The following is a 12,829-nucleotide window of genomic DNA, read 5'->3' as shown; positions in this document are numbered from 1 at the left end:
AGCATGAAAAATAACTGGCTTTATTACTTGAATAATACAAATGAAAATATAACCTATAGTATATGAGAAAATTCTTCCTAAAATCGGGGTAATTTATTTATTTGCTTAGCACATATAAAAGGTAAGCAATATTTGAATCACCTATTTAATTACAGTGATTTTTTTCTAACCTCATGATCAAAAATTATTACACATAATAAAAAAATGTTTCAATTCAGTTTATTTCATTAGATTAATTTTCTTAATTCTAAATATGATAGCCATACCTATAAGAAACTATCTCTAATTACTATAATGGGATTGTGATTTCAAATGAAATTATTTTGTGGTTGAAAAATTGATTGTTATTTCTTGAAATTTATTGCTATTGCTAAGAATATTGAAACCAAAATAACATTTTGTTTTGTTTTCCATAATGTTTTTTGAACTTTCTATGAGACTTTGGACTCTTGGATTACAAGGCTCATACAGAATTCATCCATCTCCACAGTATGCAGGTTATTTAAACACTCTTTTGCTTCAGCTACTCATGAAAAACTGCAGATAACTCTATTTTATTTGAAACACATTAAATAAGACATATAAGGAACTCACTAACACAGCACTTAGTACATAAGAAACATCTCAGAAACTGTCAGTGGAAGGGCAAAATATGATTAATCAGATTTCTCTGTTTAATCTTTAAATTTATTCGTAGTTGCCATAAAAGAGTAAAACAAGAAATCAGGGAAAGGTGATTTTCTTTTGATTGAGAAAACACATTTTCAGTAATGATAGTATAGGAACCAAAATTTCCAACTAGAAACTGAGAAGGAATCATTTGTTGTTGCCTGAAAGAGTCCCTCAAGTCCAATGATAGAAATGATCAAAATATGTTCCTTTGAGGATACTATATTTTATATTGTGACTTGGATCACATATTTAATATGTTTGTGTTTTTATAATAAAGTCCTCATCTAGTATGAGGTGAAAACACAGCTGCTCAGTCTGAAAGCTTTCTTCTTTTCAAGAAGGGGTTTTTCTTAATTGTGGTTGCTTCTAATATCACTCAGTGTATTATAAGCTATTAACTCTAAGCTTAGTATTTTTGCTGATTCTCATTAACTGAAGAACAAGGGGATACAAGGGTGGGATGATAGTACAGGAGAATTGTCTGTATTCTGTCAATCATGTTTTAAATAAATGGTGATTGGCCAGGCAGGAAGTATAGGCGGGAAAACCAGAGAGGGAGTAGAAATAATGCAACAAGAACAGGAGAATTCTGGGAAGGAGGAAGTTGATTCCTCCAACTCCTGACCAGACCACCGAAGCAGCAGGATGTGTACTGCCCCTCTGAGAAGGGTACTGAACTATGTGGCTAACATAGAATAGAATAATGGGTTAATATAAACTACAAGAGCTAATAAGTAGCCTGACCTAATGGGCCAATCAGCTTTATAACTTATAGAGATCTCTGTGTGATTTTCTTTGGGACTTGCCGGTTGTGGGGTACCAGGCGAGACAAAAAACACAACAAGAAAGCCACCTCATGTTACAGGACAATAACGTGGGCTAAAATTATAATGAAAATGAGAAGTAAGAAGTAAGCAATAAGTAAACACCTACTGAGATTAGAGCTGTTCATAGCCTATGCTATTCCTGTACTAAAATAACCACTTGAACTTCATGGTTTCCCTTGAAGGAAAGGCAAGTACCAAACATTTCAGTGAGGTTATTGATATATTAAATACTAAATTTTAGATAGAAAATTTGGATAATTAGACACCTAATTTCCATTACAAATCACACATTGTTAATTCATTTTATTAGCATGTTGTTGAAGAGTGAGGAATCATCCCTGCAATAGTTTTGTAAATAAAAATCAAATTATCACCAGTGTATAGAACTAATTATTTACTAGAACACAAAGCTAAGTAAGAATGTGAAGTTGTTTTCTCCTAGAATGCTGGTGTGGGAGAATTGTCTGTATTCTGTCAATCATATTTTAATAAAACGCTGATTGGCCAGGCAGGCAGTATAGGCGGGAAAGCCAGACAGGAAGTAGGGGTGGAGCAAAGAGACTGGGAGTATTTTGGGACACAGGAAGCTCTCTCTCCACTCCTGCGCAGACCACCGAAGAGACAGCATGTAACCTGCCCAGCTGAAAAAGGTACAGAGCCATTATGGCTAACATAGATGAGAATAATGAGCTAATATAAGTTATAAGAGTTAACAAGAAGCCTGACCTAATGGGCCAATCAGTTTATAACCTTATGGAGTCCTGTGTGTGATTTTCTCTTTGGGGCATGCCGGTTGTGGGGTATCAGGTGGGATAGATACCCCAACAAGCCGGCCCTCATGTTACAGAATGCAGTTTTCATCTTTTTAAATTAAAAAATTTAAAAAAGATTCATGATAGTCTACATTCTGAAAACTGCACATCTGCTGCTAAGCTTCAATTCATTTATTTTCTAATATTTCAGTATCTTAAATATATAGTTATGGTTTATTCCTATAAAGTCTTTCAAATTTAGATGCTTTGGTTTAACGGTAATCTCTAAGCTCTATAAAATTAGCACCTAAACTTTGTGGAATTTAATACACACTGTATGTGCATCCTTATGATCTTTCATACAGAGAAGACAGATATTACATCATTGTCATCTACTCAGGACTACACAGTCAGCTACTCAGAAACATCAGGAAAAAGAAACTTCAGTTATCTATGTGCAAGTTGTTTTTTTCAAATTATTTTGCATGAGTGCTGTGTTGCATATAAATAAGAATATGTGTGAAAAAGTTATGTAAATATTGAGTGTTCCTGAGAAGCTATAAAATGAAAAGAAATTGTATAGTTATGAAAAGGAAGCAAATACACAATTTCTCAGTGTTCAGAAAACCAAACTAGAGTTTGCAAGTAAAGATCTTTTAGATTACACTTTCCATCATTTCACATAAAGTTACACTCTATTCAAAATTTTTGAAGTCTTTGATATTTGCTCTTGTCAATGTGGAAGATATGTGGAGGTTTAGAATTATTTGAAAATAAAATGAAAAATCAAAGTTTTAGTGACCCCCAGAAATTCAGGATTAAGAAAAAATAAACATCAGGTCAGATTTTAAATTATGGTAACATTTGGGGAAAAGAGATGCACAAAGAAACTTGAAATCCTAAGAGCAGAAACCAGTAATATGGAATCAGGAGTGTGCAAAACTCAAGATTTCAGGAAATATTAACTAAATGACATAAATACTAACCCTAAATAATTATTTTTATAAATCAAAAATGTTCAATGCCTACATCAATGCACTAGATTCTATTATTTGTTTTTTTGCTCATTTTAGCTTTTGTTTCCTTCTAATATACTGAACTTGACTTTTTTTTATATGTGACTTCTGCAAAATTGACATGATCTTGAGTTTTATATATTCCTCATTCCATATTACTGATCAGTAACTCATTTCTTCCTTCAAAGTAATAGCATTCCTCACTGTGCTACACATTAAAGGCAACTGTTTACCTCCAAAGGATAGACAGCCTGAACCATTGAGATTATGTGTTGTTGCTCTGTGTCTTGCCCTTTTGGTTTGTGACAAACCATCATACTTTATTGTGAGTATGAAAAAAAAATTTAAACATCTTTTTCTTGTATTCTATGAAAATTTAGGAAACGGGACTACATAGGCTAACAAATAACTCAAGAAAATAAAAACAAGTGGACATCTCTACTGGGTCTGTGGATTTGACACATAATTTGTCACTTTTTTTATAATTTCGTTGGAGTAAATGACTTATAACCTTGATACTTGTCTTCCATGGATGGATCCACATTACAAAGTGCCCAACAAAAGAACCATTACACATTGGTGGAATTCATCTTAATTGGATTTTCTGATATTGCCAATTTGCAAGAATTTCTTTTTGGGGTGTTCTTGATAATCTATTTTATTATTGTGATGAGCAATAGTTTTATCATCATAATTACTAGTACTGACTCTTCCCTGCAGACTCCCATTATTTTTTCCTTGGAAATTTTTCTTTCTCAGAAATATGTTATGTGTCAGTCATTCTCCCCAGGATATTAACCAATCTTTATAGACATGACAGAAGCATTTCCATTATAGCATGTGCTACTCAAATGTATTTATTCCTTGTCTTGGGGGCCACTGAATGCCTTATTCTGATTGTTATGGCTTATGACAGATGTGTTGCCATTTGCAACCCAATGCACTACCCTCTCATCATAAACAATACGTTCTGTGTACAACTGGCAACCAGTTGTTGGGTGTTTGGAGTTCCTGCACATATAGGGTTCACATATTGGATCTTCTCTCTTCCATTTTGTGGATCAAATCAGTTGAATCATTTTTTCTGTGATGTACCTCCAGTAGTGAGCCTAGCTTGTGGGGACACTATTGCTAGAGGTAGTGATTTATGTGATTGCCCTTTTAGTGGTCACAATTCCTTTTATGCTGATTCTTGGATCTTATGTAAAAATAATCTCAACCATTCTGAAGCTTCCATGTGCTACTGGTAGAGCCAAGGCTCTACATGTTCTTCCCACCTTATGGTTGTAGCTTTATTCTTTGGATCAGGTACCATCACATATTTGAGACCAAAGTCCAGCTATTCAGCAGTAACAGACAAATTCCTTTCTCTTTTCTATACAGTTGTGACCCCACTGTTTAATCCCATAATATACTGTTTGAGAAACAAAGATGTTATGATTGCACTGAAAAAGATCCTTTTGAGATGTTTTATATTATGACTTGCAAATCATGCTTGATTTATTCTTAATATTTTTTTTTATTTTCTGTAATTGTAGTGTAAATATGTCATTGATTTACCTCCTTCTCTTTTTCTTACCCATTCCATGTAACATCCCCGTTGGGTCAGCTCAATTTCACAGCCCTATTTTAAAAATTATTTTTACATATAAATCCATGTACATAAAACACAATAAACATTGGCCTTTTTAATACAGTATTTGTGATTATTTTTCAACAACCTTGATTTTGAGTCATTCTGAAGGGTGCTCATGGTTTTTGTTATGCAAAACCAACTCAGTGTTTATTATCAAGCAATAGATTACTTCCAAATTTTAGTTCTTATTTATGTGCAAATAAAAATTCAAAAAAAAAATTCTTGATTTTGGCCAAAGAGTGTTGCAATTAATATTGTTTCTGTGTGTTATTATTCAGGTCTAGACAAATGTGAAATGAATGAGCAGTCTTTGTCTACATCCAGTTGACATTACATATATTTCATGTAAAAGACATCCTACTCTCTGATGAGTGGCCTGATGACACATGTGGGTTTAAACAATTCTTTATCAGATGGACTTGGTAGTACACACTTTCAATTTCATCACCCTAGAGGCAGAAACAGGTGGATCTCTGAGTTAATGGTCATCCTAGCATTCAGAGCAAGTTCCAGAACACCCTGGTTTACACAGAAAAACCCTGTCTTGAAACCCTCCTTCCAAAAAACATTCTTTTCCTTAAAACATTCCTCTCTTTTTTCTTTAATGCCCAGAAAGAAGAGATTTTTCTTTTGTTTACACAGGAGATAAGCTTCTGATGACTCATTACTGATGAAGAAAAAAATAAAGTTTTATTGGCTTTGGATTCATTCTAAGTTAAGAAAAATAAGCTTTGATGAAGGTAAACCCCTTGAAAAATCTTCAATAGGAGTAGATGGCACAGATGATTCAACATTTTAGAGCAATCCTGCTCCAGTTTCCTCTGTGTTCTACATCCAGAACTGCTTCAATACTGCTACCTGGAATGATCCAGACTTACAGAATACTTCAATCAGGACTTAACCTTAATCCTAAACTTTCTTTGGGTTTCCATAACATTATCAGCTCCCCTTATATGCAAGAAGTAGCTAGAAAACTACACTGGCATTATCAGAAAATGAACTATGGATGCTTGTCTTTGCTTGGTGTTTTGGTTACAAGTCGTTATGGATAATTTTCAGGAAAAGAAGCTTAGCAAAAGAAATTAGATTCAAGGTTCCTGTTTTGAAAAGAAAAAAGGGATATAGATATAGCAGGATGAAAGGATAGATTATTGAATCTACTCTGTAAAGAAAAATGGGAGGCAATAAATATGATAAGCTAAGATGGTAGATTATCATATCTACCTATGAAAATTAACTACTAGTTTGATATGGTGGTAGAACAGGCTTCTATTAATCAAACCCTTTCCTTTGTGAATGCGTTATGATTTGTTACATTTTTGTGGGCTATGAATATTACTTTGAAGGAATCTTATACTAGTGAGTTTAGTTCCTATCTTTTGTTTTAGAATGTTTCTCTGAGAGCCCACACACTATTAAATCCCGTGATTGTTTTAGTTTTCTTTCTTTTTTCTTTCCCTTTCTGTAGTATGAAATAGCAGCTTTGAGGGAAAAGGTATTCGTGGTTGTTCTTTCAGAAACTGTGGCTTGAACGACTGCTGGGATGACCACTCCAGTGCTGTCTTGTTGGTTCAGGTACCAGCCGTCATATCACTGCCAATTACCAAAGAGACTGAGCAAATTGAGATGACCCTGTATCGAGAGAAATGAGATTTTGGAGTGACAGCTGCAGTGGTTGCTGTCATTGTGGTGTTTGCTGCTGCAGCCATGTTTGCAGGACTGGCAATAGCACAAATATTATTGGTGTCGGACACCGTGGATAAACTGGTGAGACAAGTCAGCAATGCTCTCCAGACTCAGAATGCCCTGAATGTCCACATTAAATTTGGACTTTCCAATTTAAATCAACAGACTGCCATATTGTAGGAGCAGGTGGACTTATGGCTAGTACAACAAATGTCTTGTTCACACTTTTATCATTCCATGTGTGTGACATCTCTTAATATTGCTAATGCCTCTTATGTGGTGAAACAACTCAATGGTTACTTGAGTAGCCCTTGAAATGTTACAATTAGCACACCAGATTGTTGATACCTGTGTGCCCTGTTTTAGCCAAACGGTTGGTAGAATACCATAACCCAAATGGGAGGCTGGATCCAGTGGTGACTAGCGACCCTATTGCTGGCAATCTTAATGCTTGTTGCCATGGGCATTCATCTCTGAATTCTGCGTAAGATCATACAACCTATGAGAATGCAGCATATGGTCACTTAGCAAGTTGTCCTGAGCCTGTTGGCCAGTAACTCGAACGTACCCCAGGTTTGGTTGCAAATACTGCACAAACAATGAAAACTTCTACGTAGACAGGCAACATCTACAGAATAGGTCCCGCCTAAGACAGGGAAGGGGCCTCCCAAAGATGAGTAAGTGTTTACTCTTCTGAAATGACCTAGGACAGAAGGGTCTTCTGTTTTATAAAAAATTTAGGGGGGAGATGTTGGGACCTTTTGGAGTCCTGGCCTTCAGCTATTCTTCCCTGCTAGAGCCTTCTGATTAGAGTTACTAAAAGCTGTGCCTTGCCTTGAGGATCAGAGGATAAGGTTTTCACATGTTGCCCCACTTGACTGTTGGGTATATAAGTCTCCATGTTGCTATTGAATAAAGGGCTTCTTACCAGTGATTAGACTTCCACGTGTCTGTCTCTGTGTGTGTTTGTGTTTGAGACAGCCCCTTGTCTCAAACTAGTGAAGTAAATTCTTGAACATAGAGCACAGATGGGGACGCAGTGTGCAGCAGCCCAGGGCTCAGTACTCCCAGCCTGGGCAGGCAGCAGGAACAAGTCTGCTAGGAGCACAGTCTGGAGAGCATTGCATATTTCCACCGCCTTACATAGAGATATTTCCAGGCCTTGCACTGTGCTGCATGGCATATTTAGTTATTACTCAGATAAAAAAGGGTTTATTTTCTGCATGCTCCTCCTCAGAGTTAGAGCATTGAGCACAGGATTTACTCTCTTCTTAAAATGTGTTTGTGTGTATGTTTGTGTCTCTGTGTGTCTGTGTATGTGTATGAAACTGAGTGACTACATGGTTTTAAGAAGGAGCTAAAGGACTGGGAAACTAGATGAGTAGCAAAATTCTTCCTTCATATGCAGGGGTCATTGAGATCTATTCAAAATACTTCAAAAAGATGAAAATAACTAATTATTTTGGTTACCACTTCATTATGTTTCTGCTGTCAGAACTTGTGTTTCTTAATAAATGCACACAAAACATAAATATTAAGGGTGTATAGGATCAATAGCCCAAGGTTATCATTTCCCTCATTTATTAATTTTTATTATTACTTTAAACTCCCTGAGTAATAAGACAAATTTTGTTTCATTCAGTTAAAAAGTGACATGGGAAAGGAATTTTTCCCTAGAGTAGTGAAGATCTCCCACTGAAATTGCAGTGTATCTTCCTCCAGTAGAATATATACTAGAAGATGGCCAGTGTAACACTAAACAAATTCTTAAACACAGTTCAACTAATTTCTTCATCAGTTCTGAAATTTATCAATCAATAAATGTAAGAATTCTATATGTTTAAGTCTGAAATGATACTCTTAAGCTACTTTTGGCAAATGTCAAATTTACTTCTGCTTTTATTTTTTTTAGTATCAATATTCTAACGGAATCACACAAAGTATTGAAAAGGTTTTAAGGACTTTTTATTACTTCAGATTGACTTTTTGCTGTTTAATATTTGACATTAATTACACAAATGAAAAAATATATTTTTAAAAGAAAGATGAGGACAATTGTTGTCATTGATATTGTTATCTTATGTGCTAATATGTATCCCATCATTTTATTTTTGGACAGATATGTTTAAATGTATCTGTACTAAATCTGGATTTCCAACTGTATAGCAGATGATCAAAATGTTTATGAATATGATTGAAGTTTCTTGGTAACCTACTGTTACCTAAAGTGTTCCTAATTGTTCATGATACATTAATCTGGAAACATTAACATATTTCCTTTGGGCTTTAAAGAAATAAAATTTCTTATTTCCCATCTTCAATTTTACTCATACACTTTTTCATAAAATTAAAAGTGTTAGGTGTACTCAAATTGTTTTTAAGTGTTCCTGTTAATATCACAGCAATAACTGCAGTAACAGAAATCAGTGTTTCAAAAAGGATGCAAGTTAAATTAAGGTAAGGTACATGAATCCTAAACCTACCTGAGATGCCTACTGATTTTCTCTTTCCTACTGTAATTTCTCACTTCTAATGGTATCCAAAAATATCTTCAAATTGTTAGAAACAAAATAGCAGACATGTTAATCCATTTGAAGAAGGAAATATGTCAGGTTAGAATGTTGTTTGACATACATGAATCCGTGTGTTAGAGCAGAGCAACAAATAAAAATATGAGAATTTAAGAACATTTTGAATCATATAATTGCATTAACTCTGTCTTTTCTTGTAGTTTTAAATGTTAAAACTCATAAAGCTGAGTAAAATTACTTGTTCTTTTAACAGTGTAAAACTGAGACTTCTCACCTAATACCAAGCAAAATATCAGAGAAATTTAATATAGAAAGAAGTAAAATTCTAGTAATGTCGAGGTAATGGGTCTGTTCATCAGGTTTTTTTTCTATAGAATATCTCATCAGTTTTGTTGAGCCCAGTGTAGAGATGCTTTCTATTACTTAAAGAGCAATGGGGGGTGAAAATTGTAAGCAGGAGCACATTGAAGGAAGAACAAAGTGATATTTTATATGTGGCATTGTTGTGGTGGAAACAGTTTTCGGGGAAAATGTTTGTCTAAACAAACTCAGAAAACAAACTATTTTCTAGTCCTTAATGAAATGGATAAAATTTTATCATTGTATTCTATAATCAGGTACATGTTTAGTTAGGTGGTTGAATAAATCTTCACATTAATTTTATGATGCAGTGTAGGAAAATGGAAACTTCTTAGTTGTATGTTTGTGACTATGAATCACACCTTCACAATGTGGGCACTTCCTACTAGTTTCTATTCCTTAAATTTTCAGTTAATTCATTCCCATCTTTTAATAATTGCTTTTTATTAATTAATATTCATTATGAAAACCTAAAAATTGAAAATAAATTATATTTTTACATTTCTATACTCAGAAAAATTATTAGTTTACTTTTTCGTATTTAACACAAGCTTTCTAGCTTGTAAATATGTTTTAGAACTAACATCATGGAAAACCATGCACATGTAAGTCTTTAAATATAAGTAGTGGTCTGCCTTCTATATGCTGTGAATTTCACCTTTTTTTGTGATTTAATAATAATTAAACGCATCCTTAAAATATATGTTGTGAGCTATTTCTGTTAGAGTTGATGAAATAAGAGCATTCCAATGAACTCATCTACTGAATACATGACTGAATAAAAATTATAGAATGTATATAAAAAATATGGAATATCATGTATATATGACACCACATGAAATTATAACATTTGTCTGGTGACAAAAATGAGAATGAGATGATTGTGATAAATAAGAACTTAATAATAAATGCATAAATGAACTCTTGGACTGATACAATGCAGAAGACAGACTGAAACAAAGGAGAGCAAAATATTAAGGAAAATAGTGAAGATTTTAAAGATTTGGGAACAGCTCAAAAAAAAGTGCAGTGGATATCCTTTCTGCAGCATCTCTACTTTCAGAGCATAGAAGTGCACACCTTCTTAGCTCTCCCTTTGGCCATCAATGTCAGTGGCAATTTTTCTGCCTCCTGAGTTAATCTATACTAGAAGATAATCCTGAAAATTAGATTATCCACCTTAAATTTTCTTAAAACCTGCATTAAAGTGCTGAATGTCAATTTTTATGGACTTTAAAATTGAAGATAAGCTTGGCATTACATATTAGTAGCACCTCACTATGCGTGGTAGTTTGTTAATAATCATTTAACAATGAAAGGTTTTGTGCCAGAATAAAGATATTAAGAATATTTGAGAAAATAAGTTTTAGATAATAAATATATTCTTGCCTAAATTCTTTAAAAAATTTTTAAGAGTATTTAGAGCAGCTGAGGTTCACACAAGATAAAATCCCAGCACTTAGAGTCAGAAGAGAACATGAGTTCCCACTCCTAACCTAAAAGCTATTTACAATTGATACCTGCTGTGAAGTGGAAAGCATGACTTCTCTAATAAAGTGTCTCTGAGTACACAAACAGCCCATCTTGCCCAGGAGGACTTGGAAGAGATAGCATAAACTTCATGTTTTTTTTTTTTGTTTGTTTGTTTGTTTGTTTGTTTTTTCTTTTTTTTTTAGCTTTAGTTTTAGCTTTGATGGTCTTTTGTTTTACTTGAAAATGATTGTCTTATTTTTTTGTTTGCTTTGATTTTCATTGTTTGCAGAGAAAGAGTAACAGAGAAAAAGAACATAGAGTTGGAAAGTAGGGATGTGGAAAGGATCTGGAGGGTGTGGGCAAAATGAAAAAACTGATAAAACATATGTAAAACAATAATTTAAAATAGCAAAGTGAATCTTTATTAAACTGCAAAATCATAAAGTGTGATAATTACACATACAAAAAGTAAAATATTAGGCAAAAAGAAAAAAATATAAACTAAAGGAATAGAATCGTTGCATAAAGGAGGATCTACTTTGGAGTTCTGCTACTGAGATATAATGGCATTCCTTATTATTATTAACTAGAACATACATTGACATCTAGTCAGGAAATTAAAAAAAGAAAAAAATTCCTAATGAGCATATTTAAGAATTTGAGTATTATGCTGTTTTCAGTGTACAGATATACTCTGTGAGTTCAAGGCCAGCCTTGTATAGAAGAGCTATTTTAAGACAGGCTCCAAAGCAACACAGAGAAATCCTGTCTCAAAAAAAAGTAGATAATGACGAGGAAATCATTTCACTTTTGCTTGAATTATCTCCACAGATGGAATATACAGTGAACAAGGCAGAAGATAATTCCACTACAGTGACACAGTTTCTATTTCTGGGATTTTCTGAGCTTCCCAACTTACAAGGATTACTGTTTGGGATGTTCTCTGTAATGTACATGATTATCATAATAGGAAATAGCTTAATAATTGTCATAGCCAGAATTGACCCTGCATTACAAAAGCCCATGTATTTTTTTCTGGCAAATTTTTCATTTCTGGAAATTTGTTATGTATCAGTCACTCTTCCTAGGATTCTGTACAATCTTTGGACTCAAGATAGAAAAATTTGTCTTCTGGCCTGTGCTGTCCAAATGTTTTTCTTCACAATTCTGGCAGCTACTGAGTGTTTCCTACTGGCTGTGATGTCCTATGACCGCTATGTGGCCATCTGCAACCCTCTGCACTATCCTCTGGTCATGAACCCAACAAAGTGTACTCAGATGGCCGTTGGCTCTTGGCTCGGTGGCATCCCAATCCAGATAGGACAAACTTGTGGGATATTCTCTCAACGTTTCTGTCATTCCAATAGGATAGACCACTTCTTTTGTGATATTCCACCAATTCTCAAGCTAGCCTGTGGGGATACTTCAATGTGTAAGATGGCTGTCTACGTAGTCTTTATGATGTTTGTTGCCTTCCCTTTTATGATGATACTGGGATCTTATAGCAAAATCATTGCCACTATTGTGAAGTTGCCAACAGCCACAGGACAGGCAAAAGCCTTTTCCACATGTTCTTCCCATCTGGTGGTAGTCGTTTTGTTTTTTGGATCAGGAACCATTAACTACTTTAGGACAAAATCCACTAATTCTGCAGGAACTGATGAGCTACTCTCTCTGGTCTACACAACTGTGACTCCCATGTTCAACCCCCTGATATACAGCCTTAGGAACAAGGATGTAATTGCAGCTCTGAGAAGAGTTTTGCTTAAAATGAAGAGCCACAGAGTTATATACAAGTGAATGAACAGTTTCTTCAACACTTATCAGAAATATTCCAAATGTTTTTATTCCTTTTACATGTCTACTGTGTTTATGT

General features: G+C 34.3%; 1 protein-coding gene and 2 pseudogenes across 1 annotated transcript; 2 read left to right on the top strand and 1 right to left on the bottom strand.

The window, feature by feature from the left end:
- Positions 1-12,829, bottom strand: part of LOC148122468 (olfactory receptor 9G19-like) — a 224,441-nt pseudogene that overhangs the window by 30,651 nt on the left and 180,961 nt on the right.
- Positions 3,796-4,748, top strand: LOC148122476 (olfactory receptor 10AG1-like; annotated as a pseudogene).
- On the top strand, positions 11,785-12,753 carry LOC125399288 (olfactory receptor 10AG1-like). Its single transcript, XM_087903892.1, has one exon. The coding sequence runs from the start codon at positions 11,785-11,787 to the stop codon at positions 12,751-12,753; it is 969 nt and encodes a 322-aa protein (XP_087760018.1).

Source organism: Myodes glareolus, chromosome 3 (genome assembly GCF_982192425.1).
Source record: "Myodes glareolus chromosome 3, mMyoGla1.1, whole genome shotgun sequence".
NCBI lineage: Eukaryota > Metazoa > Chordata > Mammalia > Rodentia > Cricetidae > Myodes > Myodes glareolus.
Note: the sequence above shows the minus strand (reverse complement) of the source record. Positions and strands in the feature narration are given on the sequence as shown.

Bases quoted from the DNA above. Each gene is read 5' to 3' on its own strand.
- LOC125399288 (XM_087903892.1), top strand. From the start codon at position 11,785: ATGGAATATACAGTGAACAAGGCAGAAGATAATTCCACTACAGTGACA.